Below are 25,709 nucleotides of genomic sequence, written 5' to 3' on the forward strand. Positions count from 1 at the left end.
CACTGGGCATTTCCAATAGATAAGTATTCTTAAAGACTGCTAATGTAGACTGATTAGTCATATCTGGTGTTTCATTTCCAACACAACATAGCATCTTATCTGTAAGTTTGACTTTTATTTCAGAGTTTACAAGGTCTATCATTTTGTCTGCTTTTTCAACAGTAATCCAAGTCTCACAAGCTTTATTGGTGTTGTCTTGCAGTTCCTCTGTTCTGGCTTCTGGGCAATTATTCTCATCACAATCTGTTGTCTTCTGTTGGTTTTTCATTTGAATACCTTTCTCATCAAAGCACAGATTTTCTTTGGTAAGCTTTGTCTCTAGCTTGTTGACTATATTCTCGGGAAGCTCTTTATCTCCTTCAAGCTCCTCCATGCCCTTTATGAGTTTCCTATTATTTTTTTGCATTGTTTTACTTTTCTCCTGCAGACTATTACCAGAACACTTCGGACCCAGCTGGTCATCCTGCTGAATTTGTACATTTAACTTCTCTGATTTTAACTTAGACTGCAATTTAGATACTGTGGTTTGTAGCAGGAATTTCTCCTGGTTAAGTTTCTTAATTGTTTCCTTAAGATCTGTATTTTCTGTGAACATTTTTGACAACATACCTCGTAGACTTTCAACCTGATTGATATATACCTTCCACTGATGGTTTACCTTGGCTTCTTTTTCACTAAATTGGAACTGTTCCTCTGTAAGAATATTCTTCAGGGTAGCAAGTTTGACATCTAACACTCCATTCCGTTCCAGAGACCAATTAATTGTTTCTTCAAGTTTCATATTACTACTCAGAAGGTCCTTTATTGATTTTTGCAATTTAGAATTTTCAGAGTTAGCTGCTCGTTGCTGGTTCTGCATTTGAGCTTCTATTTTATTCGAGAAGGACTTTTCCTCAGCAAGTCTTTTATCCAGTTCAAATACTTTTTGTTTCAGGAGAGCTTTCTCTTCTTCGTGTTTCTCAAGTGTACATTTATATACCTTCAGCTGCTGAACAATTTCTTGAAGAGTACACTCCTCTGTATTTAACAAGCTATCCTTATGCAACTGTATCTTACTGATTTTTCTCTCTAGATCAAAAAATGAAGCCTGAAGATATTTGGTCTCAACCCCAATATTCTCAATGGAGATCTTAATTTCTTTGCTAACCATTATCACTTTAAGGATTACTTGTATAAGTGAACATTCTCTGGAGGCTGGTAACCTAGTAATAGGTGATTCAACCATGGTTTCGAGCTCTGGAATAGAGACCTTTTTCTCACTATAACTTTTTCTCTCCTGACAAATCACTAAGAGATGTTGGTTTTGTGATTTTCTGATGTCAGACTTATAAATCTTGTTTTGTAATTCTGAAATGTTTAGGCTAAAATGAAGGCTGATTTCTTGTAGTTCCATAACAATCTTGTGAAGACAGTTGATTCTTCCGTGTAGTTTCAAAATGTTGTCTTGAGTGTCAAAAATGTTTTCTTGCAGCTGTGAGACTGACACCTGATGTTTCTCCTTCATGATATCAATAACCTCTAATGTACTTAGTACTGCTTGCAGCTCTGATGAAGAAGCTTCAAACTGGTATTTCCTCTTTTTAGTTGCCACAATTGTAGGTTTAGGTCTTGCATCTTCTTGCAAGTCATAATTAGCAATCCAATGATGGGTTACATTGTGCTGCACTTGTGAAATATATTCTTCTAGACAGCTGTTTTTCTCTCCAAGTTCATTGATTTTGATGTTTAACTGTGCATTCTTTCCCTGCAGGTCTGTAACTAGGAGTTGAAGCTGTCTGCTTTGTAATTCAGCACCCTCTAACTTTAATGTCTTACTTTGTAATTCTGAAACAATTGTTAATAGTTCATTTTTATAGTCCTGAAGGTCATTGTAATTTTTTTGTAGATTAATATTTTTGTCTTCAAGTTTGATGATAGTGGTTGTACATTCATTACTTTTTCCCTGAAGTTCTAGGATCATGAATTGGAGCTTTTTATTGTCGAACTCAGCAGCCTCAAGTTTACAGACTTTTTCTTCTAGTGTTGAAAGAGAAGCTTCAAGCTGGTGCTTACTTTTGCAAAGTTCTGATATTGTGGCCTGCAGCTCCCAGTTCTCATGTTGTAGCTTCAAATTCTCTTCTGTCATATTATTCTGCAGTTCTGGAAATGCAAGAACCTGACCATTCTGAGAAACAGCTGTCTGCAGTTTGAAATGATTTTCTTCTAGTGCTGAAACAAAAACCTCAAGTTGGTATTTTTTCTCATCGAGTTCTGAGATTATGGTTTGCATTTGTTTATTTTCTTTGCGTAATTTTTCCATAATATCCTGAACCTGAGTGACATTATCCTGCATTTGTAAATAAAATGTTCCCTGACAGCCTTGTTTCTTAGCTAAGTCCAGGATCATGGTTTTCAGCTGATCATTCTGTTCCTGTAGTGTTAAGATCCTGAGATGAAGTTCCTGATCTTCAGTTCCAGCAGTTACCAGTTTACAAAGCTTTTCTCGGACAGATGCTTCCATTGGGCTAATATTGCCCTGCAGCTCCACAATAATAGAGTGAAGTTGTTCATTTTTCAAATGTAATTCAGAAATCATAGATTGTAGTTTGCTATTATCTTCCTTTACCTCATCAACTGCAGTTTTCAGATAGGTAATTGATTCCTGCACATCAGACATATGGCTCCACATCTTGTAATTTTTTTTAATCAGATCTGCAACAGTAGATTGCATCTTTGCATTCCTTTTCTGAAGGTTAACATTCTTAGTTTTGAAATCATGCATTTGGGCATCTACATCCAGATTAGTTGTGAAAAACTGATCATTTACACTCCGAAGCTCTTCAATAGCTGTCTGCAACTGCTCATTTTTCCTATTTAGTTCGGTTATTTCTGCTTGCATTTCGCTGCTCTTCAACAGTTGATCTTGGAGCTAAATGAATGACAAAGGAACAACAAAAGATTTTGTATAAGATAGCACACTGATTAGTACTCACTTGTGGCTCCTGAGCAATCAAGGCTATCTTCTACAGCCATGTTTCATGACACCTGTGCAATATTACAGGACACCAACTAAGCACAGTTATAATGAAATGCTGGCATTCACCTGGCTGGCTTCCCATCCTCCATCCTGCCTAAATATCAGCTCATTCAAAACTTTGCTGCCCATATCCTATCCTGTACCATTGCACTCACCCATCATCCTGATGCTCGCTGACCAACATTGGCTCCAGTCCTCTAATGCCTCCAATTTAAAATTATCATCCGCGTGTTTAAACAGCCTTTCATGGCCTTGCCCCTCCCTATCTCCCTAACCTCCTCCAGCCCTACAACCCGTCAAGAACTCTGTGTTTTTCCAATTCTGGCTTCTTGTGCATCCCCCTCTCTCTGCCTCACCATTGGCGGCGCTGCCTTCATCTGGCCAGGCCCTACGCTCTGGAATTCATTCCCTAAAACCTCTTTGCCTCCCCACCTCCCTCTCTTCCTTCAAGACCCTCCTTAATAACCAACTCTTTAACCAAACTTTTAATTATCCCTTCCAATATCTCCCTTTTTGTCTGATTATGCTTCTGTGCAGCACCTTGGGACATTTTTCTACACTAAAGGTGTGATATAAATGCAAGTTGTTGTTGAATAATCATTAAGCACACTTGGGATTTTGAAGCAGTGTTACAGGTGACTTAATAGATCTGGGGCATCCTACAATACAGCCTAGCCAACGTTTTAAGGATCATTATTGTTGTGTTGCATGCTGCATAATTTTGCCTACAAAGAGGCATCAACATGCAGGCCACAGAAATGGAAGGCCCAGAGGAGTATCAAGAGGCCCATGGAGAGGAGCCTGAAGAGGCTGGAGAGCAGAACCTAATGCTAGCAGCAAGAGCCATTTGAAAGCTTTCATGCAAGACACTTTCTCTTACCAGCATTAAGAATTTAATCTTAAAATTAGAGCTAGGTCATTTTGTCATGGAATCAGGAAGCACTTTTTCACTCAATGGGTATTGGAAATCTGGAACTCTCTCTGCCAAAAGACTGTGGATGCTGGGTCAATTAAAATTTTCAATACTCAGACTGATAGATTTTTCTAGGTAACCAAGGTATCAAGGGATATGGAGTAGTCGAGTAAATGGAATGGAGGTACAGATCAGCCATGATCTAATAGAATGGCAGAACAGGCTCGTGGGGGTGAATGGTCTACTGTTGTTCCTATGAAATCTATAAAGAGTATAAGAGAAGCAAAAACATTGAACAATTGATTAAGGAACCCAAGTGAGCACAGATCTAATATTAAGTAAAGTAACAAACAGGAGATGATTGAGCAGGTTAGTCAGATAACACCTTGGGAACAGTGACCACAATATGGTGAATTTTAAGGGTAGTCTGAGGAAGTCCCTGGTCCTGGCTGCTCAGCAGTGGGTCTTGACAGTACTTCCCTTTCTGGTTGTTAACAACGAGAGATAAAACATGGTGCACTGACGCAAGCAGTCAGAGAGTAAGGTTTTTAAAGAGAAAGCTGTGAGGGCTTTTGTTGAGAGAGGATAAATGCAGGAGAACAGTTAGAACTTGTCTTGTTTAAGTCAAATAAGATAACCCACGGATGTGGAGAAGCATGGTGTGCACTTTATTTTGTATTACTATTCATAGATAAGTTTTACTGATTGAATTATATTAGTCTGGCTCATAGTTGCTATTCTCTACGTTCACTTTATTGTGAAATAGATATTTCAGCTAAGGCAGTCACCGATAGGCTGAGGAAGTTAAAGCAAGACAAGACACCAGGCCCAGATGGAGTTCATATACGAATGCATAGCAAAACATTCTTGCCAATATTCATTTCATGCCTTATCTCACCAAGTGTTTGTTTGGTCCACCTTCAGAGAGATTGAAGAAGCATATGTGCAAAATATACGAATATCCAGTTCAGATCACAAGGGGATAATTGTTATGTTCTTGGATTATGCTATCGTACAAGTAGATATAGGGCAAGGTGAGTCAATTCCCATAAAAGTAAGATGTTTATGGAAGCAACTGGCACCACTGAATCCAAGAGGTATCTACGGCAGATCTGAATTTGTAACAGTTAGGTTTATGGCAGAAAAGAGAATAACTAGAATGAAAACATTCAACTTTAGAAAGGTAAATTGTGAGTGGATGAGGGTCAAGCTCAGAAAACTAGAGGAGAAAAGCACTGAGGAAAAATAGATCATGTTTAGAAATACTATACACAAAGTACAAGACCGATACATGCCATAAGGGAAAAGACTGACGTGGTAACAATGGAAGTAATGTGGAGAAAAAGAGCAAAATAGATTGTTTTTAAAGTATAAAGCTATGGGCAGTGTGCTGGACTGACAAGGTAAAGGAGGTTAAGCAACTGTTCAGAAAAACTAAAATAGAAAATAAGATTAGGATTAAAAACAATGTCAAACATCTCTATAAATATATTTTCTATAAGCAGGTGAAAAAGGAACGGTGGGAGCCATGAAAGATCCCAAAGGTTATCAATCAGGTGACCAAGGATTGGCAAATGTAATAAATCTTTTCTGCATTCTCAAAGGAGACCATGAGCAGTCTCCCCAGCACGGAAGTTGAATTTCTGGGGGGGAGCAAAGGAAAAATACTAAAAGAGATAGATATTTCAGCTAAGGCAGTCACTGATAGGCTGAGGAAGTTAAAGCAAGACAAGACACCAGGCCCAAATGGAGTTCACATAAGAGTGTATAGCAAAATATTCTTGCCAATATTTTTAAAGAATCATTAGAAACAAGACTAGTACATAAAAACTGAAAAGTAGCTGACACAACTCCAATCTTTAAAAAGGGCAAAAGAATGTTGCAGAAAACTATAGGCCTGTTAAGGATAAAGTAATAGATGGCATTCTGAAAGCGGGGATAATGAAACGCATAGACAGGTATGGTGTAGTAAGAAGGAGTCAGCATGGATCTATGGGAGGGAGGTCTAGCCTAATAAACTCACTGGAGCTCTTTGACCTTGCTGACTGGACCTGTGGATTTGATATCATAGTATCATAGTAGGTACAGCACAGGAGGAGGCCATTCGGCCCATCGTGCTTGCGCCGGCTCTTTGGAAGAGCTTTCCAATTAGTCTTATTCCTCTGTTCTTTCGCATAGCCCTGTAAACTTTTTCCCCAAGTATTTATCCAATTCCCTTTTGAAAGTTACTATTGAATCTGCTTCCACCACCCTTTCAGGCAGTGCATTCCAGATCATTACAACTCGCTGCGTAAAAAAACATTTCCTCATGTCGTCTCTGGCTCTTTTGCCAATCACCTTAAATCTGTGTCCTCTGGTGACTGACCCTTCTGTCACCGGAAACAGTTTCTCCTTATTTATTCTGTCAAAACTGTTCATGATTTTGAACACCTCTATCAAATCTCTGGAACTCCCTTCCTAACAGCATTGTGGGAGAACCGTCACCACACGGACTGCAGCGGTTCAAGAAGGCGGCTCACCACCACCTTCTCGAGGGCAATTAGGGATGGGCAATAAATGCTGGCCTCGCCAGCGACGCCCACATCCCGTGAACGAATAAAAAAAAAATCTCCCCTTAACCTTCTCCACTCTCCACATAACTGAAGTCCCTCATCCCTGGCACCATTCTAGTAAATCTCTTCTGCATTCTCTCTAAGGCTTCGACATCGTTCCTAAAGTGTGTTGCCTAGAATTGAACACAATACTCCAGCTGAGGCCTAACTAGTGTTTTATAAAGATTTAGCATAACATTCCTTGCTTTTGTACTCTATGCCTCTATTAATAAAGCCCAGGATCTCATATGCTTTTTGATATATTTAGATTTCAGTAACGTTTTTGATAGTGTGCCACATAAGAAATTAGTTCACAAGGCAGGAAGGCATGGAATAGCAGGCAAGCTTCTGAGGTGGATTGGAAATTGTCTAAACAGGATAAAGCAAAGGGTGGTTGTGAATGGAGCTGTGTCAACATGGTAAGGGGATCAGTAGTGAAATGCCACAGAGATCAGTGCTGGGGCTGTTCCTGTTCACAGTGCGTACAAATGATTCAAAGCTGCGGACAGAAACAAAGCTATTTGAGTTTGTGGATAGCATCAAAAAGGTGATGGTTCAAACAATTGGGAAGAGACAAAACAAGTACATTGGGATCTGGATAGGTTGGGAAGGTGGCTGATCAATGATCAATGAAATTTAGTGTGGATAAATGCAAGGTAATAGGTCTCAGCTAAAGAAAAAAATTGGTACATAAACTGAAAGGCCCTAGGCAACAGGACACAGCACAGGAGAGGGAAATAACACTGTGTGGCAGCAGTAAGGAAAGCTAACTATATCTTGGGATGTAATGCCATGAAGAATAAAGCACAATTCTCAGGAGTTATTAGTAAGTGTGTACAAGGCACTAGCATGACCATATCTGGAGTACCGTATACAATTCTAAGGGGTCATTTTAACCTAACCCGCCTGGCAAAAAAGTGACAGGATCGGATGGTCATCCATTTTACTCCCCGCCTGATTTTACTTTTCATTGAAGCCAATAGAAAGTAAAATCGGTGGGGTCAATCCGACCCTGTCAGTTTCCTGCCAGGCAAGTTAGATTAAAATTACCCCCCAGTTGCTGTAATATAGCAAAATTATCCGGGTATTGAAGGCATTGCAAAAAAGTGCAACCAAGCGAATACCCAATTTAAGGCATCTAAGCAAGAAGGGGAGGTTAAATAGCCTGGAAGTGTTTGGAGGAGAAAAGGCTCAGGGAACACATTCAAGTATTTAAGATTCTTAAAGGAATAGTTGAAAATTTTTTTTATAATAAGCTGTAAATGGAAGCATTGTTTCTCCTAAATGTAGCAGGACGGGTTGGAGTGTGTGGTGAATAACTTAATTCGAAGAATAAGAATGAGGTTCATTTTCTTACTGTCCTGTTGCAGAGTTTAGTGTGTAGTTTCGCCACTGTATTAGTACTGCCTGACTTGCAGTGATATCACCCAGTTACCAAATAGTCCTTCTTGTGCAACAACATGAATGTTGCCAAAGGGCTTGTGCGTCACTAAAGCAGGTGTAAATTATAAGCATCACAAAGCTTGAGCATTAGGAACTTATGAGGTGATTATCACACCTAAACAAAAGCTCTTGTCACATTGATTGCCAAAAGCTGCCGAAAGGTCATCGACCTGAAACGTTAACTCTGTTTCTTTTTCGACAGATGCTGCCTGACTTGCTGAGTATTTCCAGCATTTTCTGTTTTTATTTCAGATTTCCAGAATCTGCAGATTTTTGCTTTTGATGGATGTTATCCACTGGTCAGTTTTGTGAAATTAGGCAATTGATTAGATATTAATTGATAGCTGCTAACTGCCTTATGTTGATATGAATATTAATACTTTCTGAAAATCACAGGATCTCTGCTCAGTACTTTACATGCATACGGTGTAATATGAATGGACAGTGGGCCTGAAATTTAGATCTAGGCCAAAGGCATAGAGGCTGTGGAGATCAGAATTTGAGTTGAACCCAGTTCCGCTGGAAATATGCCTCATTGCTTCAATTTCACCATTTTCCAGTAAAGGAGCAGGCGCTAAGGTTCAAGCATTTTTGGCAATCAGTATGACAACAGCTTTTGTTTAGGTGTGATAAACATCTCATCAGTTGCTAATGCTCAAGCTTCGTGATGCCTATAATTTACACATGCTTTAGTGGCACACAATTCCTTTGACAACAAACTGTGGTAGAAACTCTTATATCTGTGAATAACGGAAACGTCACCTTGAAAGAAGAAGGTTCTTTCTCTTGCTGATAAGGTAAAAGTAATTGCAATGCTGAATGGGCTGAAAGTTTCCCAAATTCCCAGAGTGAAATCACTAAACAGTTTGGCGTATCACAGCCTTTTTAAAAAATATGTTGTGCTGCACTGTAATGTGCATATTGTAATAAAGCAAATGACAGGAATACTCCTTCAGTTATCCATGTGTGACCATTGTTACATCACTGTAATTGCAACCCAATGTGCATTCCATTGTTAGCTTCTTGCCAAACTTGATACAACAGTTAAAACAGATACAAGAATAGAACAGTTGAGTGAATAAAATTACTTGGCAAAATCATTATTCTTTACTTGCCAAATCAGAGGAGTTTTCCTCTGCATTTGATAAGGTGCAACATAAGGGAATTGTAATGAAAATGAATGCATGTGGTATTGAAGGGAATGTAGCCACTTTAATAGAATGATGTGGCTCGGGACAGAAAGCAAAGAGTAGGGATAAATTAATATTTCTCAGATTGGCAGGATGTGGGTAGCAGTCTACTTCAGGGATCTATACTGGGACTTTGTGATTCAAAGTCATATAAATGATACAGACAAATGCACAAGAGGCATGATATTGAAGTTTGTTGATGAAATCTAATTAATTTGCAAAGTAAACTGTAAGGAAGAATGCAAGAGAATGCAGGAGGAGAAATAAATAGGTTAGCAGAGAGTTCAGATAGTGGTAGATGCAGTTTAATGCAGAGTAATGTGAAGTAGTACATTTAGGAAAAAAACTGTGAAAGGAAGTATATTTTAAACAGGAAGATTATAAGAGAGGAGGAACAGAGTCTTAAATGTTGAAAAATAAATCTTTAAACTTGGGAGTACACGTAGAAAAGGCCATAAAAAACAAGTCGGATTCTGTATTTTAGGGAAATTGAATATAAAATCAAGGAAATAATGGTGAATTTGTATAGGTTATTGTTTAAGTTGCAGTTCTGGGTACCCCATTATAGTAATGGATACAGCAAACATTTACTAGAATAATACCAGGAATGAGAGGTTCTAGTTATGAAGAAAGACTTGAAATCCCGCCCCTCCCCCCCCCCCCCCCCCACTGGAACAGAAAAGGTCAAGAGGGATCTAACTGAAGTTTTGAAAATTATGAGGGTTTTTGAGAGGGTAAATAGTGAAAGATTGTTTCCACAAGTTGGCAAATCGGTAACAAGGGGACATAGACTGAGGATTATCACTAGAAGAATGAAGGGAGAACCTAGAAGAATTTTGTTTCTAGCAGAGTCTATCACAACATAGAATGCTTTACCACAAGTGGCTATAGTGAAAGAGACTGTGACATTATTTAATAAGGAATTGGGTAACTATTTAAAAAGGAAGAATATTAAAGAATAAGGAAAAGGCAGGGAAATGGGACTTGAGTAGATATCTGCTGTTAATAAATTCACACTGGCACAAGCACAATGGGTTGAACGACCTCCTTCTGTGCTATAATTTCTATGATCCCCGTGGTCTTTCCCCCTAAAACGAAGAAGAGTCATGAGGTAGATAAAGGAGAGAAAACAGTTACAAGTTCAGGGAGCTGCACAGTTTGTGTGACATTGAAATGTTATGCATATATGGCCAGGACAGTGGTGAATAAAGTGGCTAGTTTGGGAAGTGTTTTGCAGCACACATATCATAACCACAGTAGTTGTGAGTTGTTTTTTCAACAACTTAGCCCCTTGTCATTCAAAGAGTTCCTTCAGTTGAGGCACTGTGCTTCTGCCAGCATTGCAGTAGTTAAGGACGTGATACTACTCTGTATGCAGCAGCAGCAAGATCTAAAAAGTTGTTCAGGGGTAAGTTGAAGTCACATTGGTAGGTGAGGGTTGGAGAGTGGAGCTAATAACCCTTGGCACTAACCTTGGTTGATTTCCTCAAGCCCATCATCTTCTTTACATCCTTTCATGTCCGGGGAGGTTCTGAAAACCGCATTTACCATTTCAACTATTTCTTCCCACGCCTGGTAAACTTGACACTTGGTGGTGGGGATCTCCTCTCTTCTGTATATAACTTTAGTCACTTTACACACTCATTGGACCAGTGCCTCCAGAGCCTGGTCATTAAATCTTCTACATTCCACGTGAGCCACCAAATTTCTGGACACAAACAAGTGCTGATCTTGGATGCATTTTTAAACTGGCATAAGTGCCTTTTAAGACCCTTAAAATGTTGGTTAAAGCTAGATGGCAGATACATTCAATTAGCTGCCTTGTTATAGTGCATGGACTAGTGCACTGGGGGGAAAAACACAGTCATGCTTTCACCAATGTGTTAAGTAGTGTTCACAAACCAATACATGGAGAAAGGAGTATTCATAGTGAGAAACTGACCTCTCATGGGGTTGCTGCAGCTGTTGGAAATCACTCTCCAAAAGTACCAATAGCTATTTTAACATTGACGTCTGCTCTAGTTCAGAGACTGAAAATGGAATTAATTTCTTACAGAATATATACACTCAAACTAAGGACATGTCATTTATGCACAAAAATTAAGAAGATTCTTCAAGTCTATAAATTTAGAGACTTGAAGCTATCCTCAGTTCTATTCTACTGTACAACCTTTGGAACTTACACATTTAAAACAACTATGAATGTGTGAATGCAGTCGGAATCTCAGCCCCAGACTCACCAGTAGTGCATCATTTCTCTCCAGTGTACTATATAATTGGATTTCATTTTCTTGGCCTTTCCGTTGGCGTTTCAGCTCTCGTTTCTGCCTAAACAATAGGAAAAGGTCATTAATGTTTTCAGCTGAATTCAAGAGACTTATTTTTGGTGCAATGTGTATCAAAATTGGTGTAACTTTGTACCCATTGTCAAGTATGTGGGGAGACGAGAGAAACTGGGGTTGTTTTCCTTCGAGCAGGGAAGGTTAAGGTTAAGATTTGATAGAGGTGTTCAAAATCATGAAGTAAATAAGGAGAAACTGTTTTCAGTGACAGAAGGGTCAGTAACCAGAGGACACAGATTTAAGGTTATTGCCAAAAAAATTATGCAACGAGTTATTATGATCTGGAATGGGCTGCCTGAAAGGGTGGTCGAAGCAGATACAGTTATAACTTTCAAAAGGGATAAATACTTGAAATGGAAAAAATTTGCAAAGGTATGGGGAAAGAGCAGGGGAGTGGGACTAATTGGATAGCTCTTTCAAAGAGCTGGCACAGGCTCGATGGGCCGAATGGCCTTCTTCTGTGCTGTATCATTCTATGATTCTGTACTGGAAGTATACTGACTGTTCCTGCTGACCTGAGGTGTTTGTAATGATTGACAGCTGCATGAAATCTAATTGAAATGGTTGATTAGTAAACAGCAGAGGGCAGAATTTTCTTTTCAGTATCCAGGCATAAAAACTTGGCTGGCCGAAGTCCTTATCACAAATTTAGGCACAGGCTGTTCATGACTTTCTATCCATTAGATGTCAGGTGCAGAACAGGTAAAGGGGAATCTTGGATCAGTCTTGGCTATTGCCATTACTCTCATCTCTGATTCAGAAGGCCATGGGTTCAAGCCCCACGCTTGGGCTTCAGCACATAATTCAAACTGATATTTCAGTGCAGTACTGAGAGAGTGCTGCTCTGTTGGTGCTGCCATCTTTTCAATGAGATGTTAAACTGAGGCCCTGCCCCATGTCACTATTCGAAGATAAGCAAAGAAGTTCTTCTAATGTCCTGGCCAATATTTATCCCTTAACCAATACCACCAAACACAGATTAACTGGTAATGTAATACATCAACATTGCTGTGTGAAAAATAGCTGATATACAATCTAACTTCACTATAACGAACCCCCTTGGGACCGACAGAAATGATTATATCAGCATGTTCACTATAGTATGGTTTGGCGATTTGCTGTATCAGAAAAATGTGGAAACGACCAATTTAAATTGAACATCATGGTTAACAAGTCTAAAAAGATCTTCAGTTCCAGGTAATGACTGTGTGAAGTTTTGCACAGTTGCGACTGCTTTTCTGAACTTATCCAGTGAAGGGATTACTCGTTCTGGGCCTTCCATGTCCTTGTCATCAGAAGTTTTCTCATCCTCTCCTGATTCAATGTCACTGATTCAATAATTTCCTCATCACCGTTGTCCCATTGCAGTTTGTGTGCAGATGGTGGACCGTCTTATCAGGCAACAAATGTATACATCATGCGGGATTCGTACTACAATAGGTTATCTTTCAATCAGCCTCAGCTTGAATTCTATTGTTGTATCTGGGCCGGTCCGAGTCAATTATGCTTGAGTGTTTGTTGTAGTAGGGCTGATTACAATTGAAACCAGGTCTTGCCATTAGGATCGTTAAAATCGAGGGTTGGTTATAAGCAGGATTCATCATTACATCAAATTACATCGAAACTACAGCACAGAAAGAGGCCATTCGGCCTAACTGGTCTATGTCGGTGGTTATGCTCCACACGGGCCTCCTCCCTCCCTACTTCATCTAACTCTATCAGCATACCCTTCTATTCCTTTCTCCCTCATGTGCTTATCTAGCTTCCCCTTAAATGCATCTATGCTATTTGCCTCAACTACTCCTTGTGATAGTGTGTTCCACATTCTTATCACTCTTTGGGTAAAGAAGTTCTCCTGAATTCCCTATTGGTTTTATTAGTGACTATCTTGTATTGATGACCTCTAGTTTTGGACTCCCCCACAAGTGGAAACATTTTCTTTACGTCTACCCTATCAAACCTTTCATTATCTTAAAGACCTCTATCAGGTCACCCCTCAGCCTTCTCTTTTCTAGAGAAGTTATACTGTATTTGCCTACATAACAACAGTGATTGCATTTCAAAAGCAATTAATTGGCTGTAAAGCACTTTGGGATGTCCTGAGTACATGAAAGGCACTCTGTACTTTCTTTTCCTCATGCATATGTTGCTTCCTATTCTTTCTGCGTATGATATTTCAACCGGCTGCATTTTGTTTGCGAGAGTACTTGTACACGTTTTGGAGGTGAAATTTGTCTTTGCCCAAAGCGCAAAATGAGCGATAGCGGATCGGCAGCGCGTTTTACACTCCTCTCGATTTTCAAGTCAATGGACCAGAAATCGGGCAGAGCGGCGAGGCAATGCTCACTGCAGCTCCTGTGAATTAAATTAACAAAAATACTTACTGTGGGCTCTGTGGCGTCGAACTGCTTGAATTTGAACTTAAAAAAAATTGTCCACTATCAACCCAGCCTCTCAGCAGTGTGAGTTGCCACACGGCTAGAAAAGTCTGCGAGGTGAGGACACGTCCACAAAATCTGTCAGGAAGAGAAGTCACGCCCACAGGTTCAGTCTGCATTGCTCAAGCAGAAAGCAAACTTCATTCATTTAAAGTTACTATTCTGTATGTCATTGTAAATCAACATTTAAATTTTTTTTTATAAAAAGCCAAAGAAATTAAATTTAACCCTAAACCTAACCCTAACCCTAACTAATTGAATTAAATTAAAGAGTAAAGGGAAAAGTAAAAAAAAATGTAATGACCAAAAACTATTAAAATAAGATTCATCAGCCGCACTCACAAGACAGTCCAGAATGTCACCCGAGCACAACGCAACGCCATCGATGCTCTCAAGACCAACTGCAACATCGTCATCAAACCAGCGGACAAAGGAGGAGCCATCGTCATACAGAACAGAACGGACTATTGCAAAGAAGCATACCAACAACTGGACAACCAGGAACACTACAGATGGTTACCCGCAGATCCGACCAAGGAACACACCCACCAGCTCAACAAACTGATCAAGACCTTCGATCCAGACCTTCAAAGCATCCTACACGCTCTCATCCCACGTACTCCCCACGTGGGAGACTTCTACTGCCTCCCAAAGATACACAAAGCCAACACACCCTATCGTATCAGGCAACGGAACCCTGTGTGAAAACCTCTCTGGATACGTCGAGGGCATCCTGAAACCCATCGTACAGGGAACCCCCAGCTTCTGTCGCGACACTACAGACTTCCTACAAAAACTCAGCACCCACGGACCAGTTGAACCAGGAACACTTCTCACCACGATGGACGTCTAGGCACTTTACACCAGTATCCCCCACGATGACGGCATCGCTGCAACCACCTTCTCGAGGGCAATTAGGGATGGGCAATAAATGCCGGCCTTGCCAGCGACGCCCACATCCCGTGAACGAATAAAAAAAAAAACAGCATCAGTGCTCAACACCAACAACAGCCAATCCCCAGACGCCATCCTACAACTCATCCGCTTCATCCTGGATCACAATGTCTTCACCTTCGACAACCAGTTCTTTACCCAAACACACGGAACAGCCATGGGGACCAAATTCGCACCCCAATACGCCAACATTTTCATGCACAAGTTCGAGCAGGACTTCTTCACTGCACAGGACCTCCAACCAACGCTATACACCAGATACATCGACGACATTTTCTTCCTATGGACCCATGGTGAAGAATCACTGAAGAGACTACACGATAACATCAACAAGTTCCATCCCACCATCAAACTCACCATGGACTACTCCTCAGAATCGGTTTCTTTCTTGGACACATGAATCTCCATCAACAACGGGCACCTCAGCACCTCACTCTACCGCAAGCCCACGGACAACCTCACGATGCTCCACTTTTCCAGCTCCCACCCTAACCACGTCAAAGAGGCCATCCCCTATGGACAGGCCCTACGAATACACAGGGTCTGCTCAGACGAGGAGGAACGCGATGGACACCTACAGACGCTGAAAGACGCCCTCATTAAAACGGGATATGACGCTCGACTCGTCGATTGGCAGTTCCGACGGGCCACAGCGAAAAATCGCAAGGACCTCCTCAGAAGACTAACACGGGACGCAACCAACAGAGTACCCTTCGTTGTCCAGTACTTCCCCGGAGCGGAGAAACTACGCCATGTTCTCCGCAGCCTTCAACATGTCATCGATGACGACGAACATCTCGCTAAGGCCATCCCCACACCTCCACTACTCGCCTTCAAACAGCCACCCAACCTCAAACAGACCATCGTTCGCAGCAAATTACCCAGCTTTCAGGAGAACAGCGTCCATAACACCACACAACCCTGCCACGGCAACCTCTGCAAGACATGCCAGATCATCGACACAGACACCACCATCACACGAGAGGACACCACCCACCAGGTACATGGTTCATACTCCTGTGACTCGGCCAACGTTGTCTACCTCATACGTTGCAGGAAAGGATGCAGACACTGCGACAACAGATGAACGGACACCGCGCAACAATCGTCAGACAGGAGGGTTCCCTCCCAGTCGGGGAACACTTCAGCAGTCAAGGACATTCAGCCACCGATCTTCGGGTAAGCGTTCTCCAAGGCGGCCTTCGAGACACACGACAACGCAAAATCGTCCAACAGAAATTGATAGCCAAGTTCCGCACCCATGAGGACGGCCTCATCCGGGATCTTGGGTTCATGTCACGCTTCACGTAACCCCACCAGCGAAAAAAATTTATCTGTTTTTAACACAACGGGTCATTCTCTGTCTTTCTCTTCCTTTCGGATGTTTCTCTCTCTCTCTCTGTTTTGTGTTCTGGCCGTTTGTGTATTCGGTGGTCCTGTAGGTAACATCACTCTGTCTGAACACTTTGATTGCCTTGACAACGGGCAGTGGAAAGATTATCTATAATCACCAGGTATTGTTCTCTGACTATAAATGCGGTAACCTTCCATGGAATCCCACACTCGCTCACCTGACGAAGGAGAAAGCCTCCGAAAGCTTGTGATTTTCAAATAAAACAGTTGGACTATAACCTGGTGTTGTAAGATTCCTTACATTTATTAAAATAAGGAGTAATATGAGACTCTACATTTTAAAAGTTAGTTTTTAGTTGTTTGGCAGTCATTAAGACTTACCACACTGTTAAAGTTTAGTTTAGACCTGGTATTTTTTAAGCGTACCTGTTTGGTGGTGTAATTAGTTACTTTCCAGCTGAGCAGATAAGCAAGTTGGTGCTTTTTCGATGATTTCTCTGATTGTAGCGTGTGATAGCCCTTTAGTTCAAAGCTGTCATATGGCCTGCGAACAACTAAGAGCAAGTTCCGGGAATTTCCGCATTTCACTGTGCGTGTGCAAACGTGGGAACTTGCCCTTCAATCCACCACTAAAAACTGAGAGCACTGTTGAGGTCCTCCATGATTTAGGGAACGATTTCTGGCCCAATGGAAAAGAAAATTGGGCACAGTGCAAAATGCACTGCTGATTCGCTGTCACCCATTTTACGTTGTTGCCCAAGGTGAATTTATACCTCTTTGTATTGAATGCATTGGTTGTTATCTTCCAAAATTCTATAGATAATGGAACAGTTCCTGCAGATTGGAGGGTGGCAAATGTAACCCCGCTATTTAAAAAAGGAGGGAGAGAGAAAACAGGGAACTACAGACCAGTTAGCCTAACATCAGTAGTATGGAAAATGCTAGAGTCTATTATAAAGGATGTGATAACAGCAGACTTAGAAAATATCAATGGGATGAGACAAAGTCAACATGGGTTTATGAAAGGGAAATAGTGATTGACAAACCTACTGGAGTTTTTTGAGGATGTAATTGGTAGAATAGATAAGTGAGAACCAGTGGATGTGGTTTATTTGGATTTTCAGAAGGCCTTTGATAAAGTTCCACATAAGAGGTTAGTGTGCAAAATTAAAGCACAGGGGATTGGTGGTAATATACTGGTATGGATTGAAAATTGGTTAACAGGCAGGAAACAGAGAGTAGGAATAAATGGGTCTTTTTCGGGGTGGCAGGCAGTGATTGGTGGGGGACCGCAGGGATCAGTGCTTGGGCCCCAGCTATTCACAATATATATCAATGATTTGGATGAGGGAACCAAATGTAATATTTCCAAGTTTGCTGACAACACAAAACTAGGTGGGATCATGAGTTGTGAGGAGGATGCAAAGAGGCTTCAAGGCGATTTAGACAAGTTGAGTGAGTGGGCAAATACAGGGCAGATGCAGTGTAATGTGGATAAATGTGAAGTTATCCACTTCGGAAGGAAAAACAGAAAGGCAGAGTATTATTTAAATGGTGATAGATTGGGAAATGTTGATGTACAAAGGGACCTTGGTGACCTTGTACACCAGTCACTGAAAGCAAAAATGCAGGTACAGCAAGCAGTTAGGAAGGCAAATGGTATGTTGGCATTCATTGCAAGACGATTTGTGTACAGGAGCAAGGATGCCTTACTGAAGTTATACAGGGCCTTGGTGAGACCACACCTGGAGTATTGTGTGCAGTTTTGGTCTCCTTACCTAAGAAAGGATATTCTTGCCATAGAAGGAGTGCAGCGAAGGTTCACCAGACTGATTCCTGGGACGGCAGGACTGTTGTATGAGGAGAGATTGGGTTGACTCGGCCTGTATTCACTCGAGTTTAAAAGAATGAGAGGGGATCTCATTGAAACGTATAAAATTCTGAAAGGGCTAGACAGACTGGATGCAGGGAGGATGTTTCCCTTGGCTGGGGGGTCCAGAATGAGAAGTCACAGTCTCAGGATACAGGGTAGGACATTTCGGACTGAGATGAGGAGAAATTTCTTCACTCAGAGAGTGGTGAACCTATGGAATTCTCTACCGCAGAAGGCTGTGGAGGCCAAGTCACTGAATGTATTTAAGAAGGAGCTAGATAGATTTCTAGACATAGAAGGCATCAAGGGGTATGGGGAGAGAGTGAGTATATGGTATTGAGAGAGAGGATCAGCCATGATCATAATGAATGGCGGAGCAGGCTCGAAGGGCCAAATGGCCTACTCCTGTTCCTATTTTCTATGTTTCTATGTTTGTGCCACAGGCCTCATTAAGGCACTTTGCTTACCACCCCCCTTCACTGCTTTCAAAAATTTACTCAAACCCTCCTCTTCAACTGTGCCTTCAATTTGCCATCAGAACCACTTTATTTTTCTCCACCTTTCCCCATGCTTAGTTACTGGAAAGTGTTCTGAGACATCTTTCTGCATGTGGTACCTCTACATAAATGTTGTTGTTAAGGCTCCAGAATACATGCAAAAATATTTAAATGAACACCTGGCACAATTTCCAGGCTTTTGTACTAGATCGCACTTCTGGTCTTCAAAGCCTATTTTGAATGAACACGAAGGAAGCTCCACATGTGGTGGAGTTCTTAAATGGGAACAGACCTCAGATGTTGCTTTTTTGGTTGCTTTGGTACCTTTTTGTACTGTGCTTTTATTGCAGATTTTTTCAATTATTATGACATTTTTATTAGTATGGGGGGGAGACAATATTTATTTACACATTACATCCCAGAACAATGGTCTGTTATTGGTAGCTAAGTAGCTGGAAATCACACTGTAAGTGAAGCACTTACGTATTGTATTAGGAAAAAGAGGGTGGTCAAGAGCAATGTGGGCCCCTTAAAAACTGATAATGGTCATATTATAAATGAAAATAAGGAAATGGTGGACATGTTAAATAATTACTTTGCATCAGTATTTACAGTAGAGGAAGATGCTGGATGCCCCAAGAAAACTAATTTTGAATCAGGCACGGGGACTCACCATAATTAATGTAAGCAAATTAACAGTAATGAAGAAAATAATGGCACTAAAGAGTGACAAATCCCCAGGGCCAGATGGTTTCCATCCCAGAGTTTTAAAGGAAGTCGGTGAGAACATTGCAGAAGCCCTAACTATAATCTTCCAAAGTTCTCTCAATTCAGGAACTGTTCCTTTAGATTGGAAAATTGCACACGTCACTCCACTGTTTAAGAAAGGTGAGAGAGGGAAACCAAGGAATTATAGACCAGTTAGCCTAACATCTGTTGTCAGGAAATTACTAGAGTCTATAATTAAGGATAGAGTGACTGAACACCTTGAAAATTTTCAGCTGATCAGAGAGAACCAGCAAGGATATTCACATCCCGTGAACGAATAATAAAAAAAAATTGTAATGGGTCGGTCACGCCTGACAAACGTGATTGAATTTTTGAAGTGGTGACTAAAGTAGTGGACAGGGGAGTGTCTATGGATGTTGTTTATATGGACTTCCAAAAGGCATTCGATAAAGTCCCTCGTAACAGATTGTTAGCTAAAGTTGAAGCTCATGGAATTTTGTACTGTTAAAATGGAGACCCGCAGCCTCCTTGAAAGCTTTTAGTGACCAACCCACCTCCTGAGAGCGGGTTGGTTGCCCGTCCCTCATCCCGCCTCTGTTAAAACCGGAAATGGTCGGGTTGGACACAGGTTTTAGATTTTAAACATTTTTACTGGTCCCCGCCCCCAACTCACCCATTTTTCCGAGTTAAAATCATGTCCCAGGACTCCAAGGGTTAAATTACGAGGAGAGATTACACAAACTAGGGTTGTATTCCCTGGAATTTAGAAGATTAAGGGGTCATTTGATTGAAGTTTTCAAGATATTAAGGGGAATTGATAGGGTAGATAGAGAGAAACTATTTCCGCTGGTTGGGGAGTCTAGTACTAGGGGACATAGCCTAAAAATTAGAGGGCTTTCAGGAGTGAAGTTAAGAAGCACTTCTACACACAAAGGGTGGTAGAAGTTTGGAACTCTCTTCCACAAACGGCAGTTGATGCTAGCTCAATTGTTAATTTTAAATCTAAGATTGATAGATTTTTGTTAACCAAAGCTATTAAGGGGCCAAGGCGGGTATATGGAGTGAGGTCACAGATCGGCCATGATCTCGTTGAATGGCGGAACAGGTTCGAGGAGCTAAATGGCCTACTGCTGTTACTATGTTCCTAGATGAAAAAAGAAGGCACACAAAAAGGATTTCTTCCATTGTATACTTTCACGGCATCTAGGTACAAACTGCAAAGTCCCATAACAGGGAGCGGCTAAATGTAAGGTTAGCAATAGAGGTTGATTTTAACGCGGTCCTAATACAACATTTCATGGTTGAATTGGAACACATGCCGGGAAGATCAGTAGGCACTTGCTGCACTTACATTATGCCAACAACCATATTTTCAGGCCTTGACACATCTACCTGTGAGGATAACTACGTTCGCAGGTTCCAGCATCTGCTAGAGCCAGTTGCAAAGCTTTGCCTTCTGCTGTAAGGGCACCTGTAAACAATCTGCAACACAAGCATAATAGTGGTTTTCGGCCTCTGTCTCATTCATGGCTGCCACTCCTGTGTTAGCTAACATTCTGGCCATGTATGTATTGTAAAGATGATTGATGCATCTGTGAGCGTTGCCAACATTTTTATGTCATTTACCCACTGAACAGGAAAAGGTTAAAATCTGCCAGGCCTCATTATAATATGATTGATGCTCATGGTTGATCACCATGGCAGAACAACTGCCCACTTTTTCTGTGCAATTTCCAACTCCAACCAACTTTACTTCTCTGCCTCCCAAACTGTCATACATTTTGCTATTTAACTAAATAATAATATAAAATCAAAGCTTTATATAAAAATAAGGACAGAATGTATGATTTTAAAATGGTAACTGAATTATGTTTGTGTACCCTAGTCCAATTATCCCCCGTCCTCCAACTTCACTTCATCTACACTTGAAAGAATTAACTTGTATTTATGTAACATCTTTCATGACTTCTGGATGTCCCGAAGTGTTTCACAGCCGATGAAGTAGTTTTGAAGTGTTGTCACTATTGTAATGTAGGCAATCATAGCAACTAATTTGCGTTCAGCAAGGTCCCATAAACATCACTGAGATAAATGACCAGGTAATCTGTGTTTTAGTGATGGTGGTTAGGATAAATGCTAGCCAGGACACCAGGAGAACTCCCCAGCTCTTCTTCAAATAGCATCATGGGATCTTTTACGTCCACCTGAAAGGGCAGATAGGGCCTTGGTTTAATGTCTCATCCAAAAAATGGCACATCTGACGGTACAGCATTCTGTCAGTACTGCATTGGAGGGTCAGCCTATATTATGTGCCCAAGTCTCTAGAGTGGGGCTTGAACGGATGACTTTCTGGCTCAGAGGTGAGAGTGCTACTGCTGAGCCAAGCCTGACAATATAATTTGTCTTGACTCCCCATGTGCAATACCACAGAGATTGACATTCAGAAATAAATTGTTGCAAAATTTGGTACATTTTTGTGCATGCTTTTATAAGGGTGCAGTTTATATGCCGAACATTTAAAAATACTGGTCATTCTCACTCTGACCTTTCTGTCTTTGGCCTCTTACACTTCAGGAACAATATCGCATCTGCTTCCTGTGCACAATTCAGAACTTTGGTCTGAATACTGACCAACAGCAACAACAACTTGCATTTATATAGTGCCTTTAACGTAGTAAAACATCCCAAGGCGCTTCACAGGAGCGTTTTCAAACAAAATTTGATACCGAGCCACATAAGGAGATATTAGGACAGGTGACCAAAAGCTTAGTCAAAGAGGTAAGTTTTAAGGAGCCTCTTAAAGGAGGAGAGAGAGGTAGAGAGACGGAGAGGTTTAGGGAGGGAATTCCAGAGCTTAGGGCGTAGGCAGCTTAAGGTTCGACCGCCAATGGTGGAGTGATTAAAATTGGTGATGCGCAAGAGGCAAGTACTGGAGGAGCGCAGAGATCTCGGAGAGTTGTCGGGCTGGAGGAGGTTACAGAGATAGGGAGGGGCGAGGCCATGGAGGGATTTGAAAAGCAGGATGAGACTTTTAAAGTCGAGGTGATCCCGGACCGGGAGCCAATGTAGGTCAGTGAGCACAGGGGTGATGGGAGAACGGGACTTGATGCGAGTTAGGATATGGGCAGCAGAGTTTTGGATGAGCTCAAGTTTATGGAGGGTGGAAGATGTGAGGCCGGCTAGGAGAGCATTGAAATAGTCAAGTCTAGACGTAACAAAGGCATGGATGAAGGTTTCAGCAGCAGATGAGCTGTGACAGGGGTGGAGACGGGCGATGTTACGGAGGTGGAAGTTGGCGGTCTTGGTGATGAAGCGGATATGTGGTCGAAAGCTCATTTCAGGATCAAATAGGACACCAAGGTTGCGAACGGTCTGGTTCAGCCTCAGACTGTGGCCAGGGAGAGGGATGAAGTTGGTGGCTAGGGAATGGAGTTTGCGGCAGGGATCAAAGACAATGGCTTTGGACTTCCCAATATTTAGTTGCCGGACAAGCAGTGTAACAAATGAGAGACAGTGGAAGGGTCAAGGGAGGTGGTTGTGAGGTAGAGCTGGGTGTTGTCAGCGTACATGTGGAATCTGACTTTGTGTTTTCAGATGATGTCGTTGAGGGGCAGCGTGTAGATGAGAAATAGCAAGGGGCCAAGGATAGATCCATGGGGAACTCAAGAGGAAATGGTGCGGGGGCAGAAGTGGGAAGGGAAGCCATTGCAGGTGATTCTCTGGCTACAACTGGATAGATAGTAATGGAACAAGGCGAGTGCAGTCCTACCCTGCTGGACAACGGAGGAGAAGCATTGGAGGATGATGATGTGGTCAACCGTGTCAAAGGCTGCAGACAGGTTGAGAAGGATGAGGAGGATTAGTTTACCATCTTCGCAGTCACATAGGATGTCATTTGTGACTTTGATAAGGGCCGTTTCAGTACTGTGGCTGGGGCAGAAACCTGATTGGAGGGATTCAAACACGGAGTTGCGGGAAAGATGGACACAGATTTGGGAGGCGACAACATGTTCAAGGACTTTGGAGAGGAAAGGGAGGTTGGAGATGGGGCAGTGGTTTGGAAGAACAGAGAGGCCAAGGGTAGGTTTTTTGAGGAGGGGTTGATGATGGCAGATTTGAAGGGGAGGGGGACAGGAGAGGGGAGGAGAGGGAACCATTAACAATATCAGCTAACATGGGGGCCAGGAAGGGAAGTTGGGTGGTCAGCAGTATGGTGGGAATAAGGTCGAGGGAGCAGGAGGTGGGTCTCATTGTCAAGATCAGCTTGGAGAGAGCATGAGAGGAGATAGGAGAGAAACTAGAGAAAGATGCAAGTTCAGAGATGGGGCATGGGAAACCGTAGGGGAAGTTTGGCTTGGTGGGGTAGGGGAAAGGAGAGAAGCGGCAGAGGCAGCTAAATGGATGGTCTCAATCTTAGTGACAATGAAGTCCATGAGCTCCTCGCACTTTTCATTGGAGGTGAAGGTGGAGGAGGCTGGGGAGAGGGGTTTAAGAAGACAGTTTGTAGTGGAGAAGGGAAGCCTTAGAGAAGCGTTATCTTTGCATTCCAGGTTGATCCTGGAATAGTGAGCCGTTTTGGCAGAGGAAAGCAGGACCCGATAGTGTTTTATGTGATCCAGCCAGATCTGGCGATGAATGGCTAAATCAGTTGTCCGCCATAAACGTTCAAGCCTGCGTCTCTTGGACTTAAGGGAGCGGAGATGAGGGCCATAACAGGGGGAACGACGAGGGTGAGAGAGTGTAATGGTTTTAATGGGGACAAGGGCATCAAAGGTGGAGGTGAGGGCATGATTTAGCAAATCGGTAGCTGCAGAAATGTTGTGGTGAACGGAGGGCCAAAGACTAGACAATTGGAAATTTGAAAGTGCAATTGTAAGTGACTTGCGGGAGAGTGTTTTCCAGGGGCGGACACAGAAGGAAGTGGGGTTGGGAGGGAGAAGGGGGAGGTGGGTGGTGAGGGATACAAGAAAGTGATCAGAGATGGCCTGATCCATGATTGACACGATGGGAGTAGAGAGGCCACATGAGATGGTAAGGTCGAGGGGGTGGCCATGAATATGGGTAGGGGAGTTTATATGGAGGGAGAGATTAAGGGAGGAAAGGAGTGCAGTGAACTCAGAGGAGAGAGGGCATAATGAGTTGAGATGGCAATTGAAATCACCGACGATGAGAAGTCGCTCGGTGCAGAGGCTGAGGAAGGAAAGCAGTGAAGAGATCTCAGTGAGAAACTTGCCGTGGTACTTGGGTAGGCAGTAAGGGACGATGATTTTAAAGGAGAGTCGAGAAGGGTGGAACAAGGTGAAATGCTCAAAGGAAGAGAAGATGCCACAGGAGTAGGGGGACAGACCAAAGTGTGATTTGGTGATAAGGGCCACACTGCCACCACGGCAGTCTGGGCAGGGCAAGTGGCGGAAGATATAGCCTGGCAGGGAGGCTTCATTAAGAGGGAAGATATCATCACCCATCAGGCAGGTTTTTGACCGCTGGCAGAGTCAACAGGGTCAGCGCTGGGAGGGGTGAGTGGGACGGAAAGGAGATTGGCAAGATTAGCCTCCTCCGGGCACGTTGGGTGGGGAAGTCGGTGAGAGAGTAGGATGGGGCAGTTGGGGTTGCTGCTCGTAAGGAGGCAGCGACGAGTGCCTCGATGGGCCCTTCGGGGATGCCAAGAGAGGCACAGAGGGAAGCTGTAGGCTTATCTAGGAGGGAGTCAAGCCTGGGACGGCAGCAGTTGCGTAGGAAGGTCGCGGAGTGCTGAAGGGTTGGGGTAGGGATTTGGGGGGGCAGAGTACCCGAGAAGGAAAAATGAAAGGTGGCATGATGACAGGAGAGAAGGGCCTAGGAGGGGTAAAAAGAAATGAAGAAAAAAAGGTGAAAAGAGGTGAAATAGAAGCGATGGGCTCGGGTCCGGAGTGGCAGCCAAAACGTACACGTGAATGGACACAGGGAAACTCAAGTTACATAGACGTGTTTACATAGCAAGATTAGGATAGATACATCCTGGTAATAAACAGGGAATAGAGAGGAGACAATAGGAGGGAGTTCAAAGATAAAGTCAGAGGTCCCGTGGTGGGATAAAGTTGGCGTAGATAAGGTGGAGTCAGCTTGGAGCACCGACGAACCAATGTCCAATTTCAGAGATTAAAAAAATAGCAAATCCTGGCAATTTACAGCAGAATCCAAAAATTAATTTCAGATTTCCACAATTCACATTTTTTCTTTTTAATTTCAAATCTGATCTGTCTCCCTGTCTTCCCTGCTGGATTCTCCCAATAGATGTCATTTACAGTCTGCCTTTTGGAGTCATGTCTGACTCACCCCATTTTTTTCAAGTGACCTTTCAGATGACTGAGATGACCTTTCCTAGCACTTT

General features: G+C 42.3%; 1 protein-coding gene across 1 annotated transcript in view; it reads right to left on the minus strand.

The window, feature by feature from the left end:
• Positions 1 to 57: 57 nt before the first annotated feature.
• Positions 58 to 25,709, minus strand: part of LOC137323177 (putative leucine-rich repeat-containing protein DDB_G0290503) — a 28,697-nt gene continuing 3,045 nt past the window's right edge. The window contains exons 3-5 of the mRNA XM_067986686.1: positions 11,394 to 11,481; positions 131 to 2,908; positions 58 to 63 (exon numbers count right to left, since the gene is read on the minus strand). Coding sequence (XP_067842787.1) covers positions 58 to 63; positions 131 to 2,908; positions 11,394 to 11,481 — 2,872 coding nt within the window. The remainder of the gene's footprint in view (positions 64 to 130; positions 2,909 to 11,393; positions 11,482 to 25,709) is intronic.

The sequence above is a fragment of the Heptranchias perlo genome, chromosome 6, assembly GCF_035084215.1.
Source record: "Heptranchias perlo isolate sHepPer1 chromosome 6, sHepPer1.hap1, whole genome shotgun sequence".
Classification (NCBI taxonomy): domain Eukaryota; kingdom Metazoa; phylum Chordata; class Chondrichthyes; order Hexanchiformes; family Hexanchidae; genus Heptranchias; species Heptranchias perlo.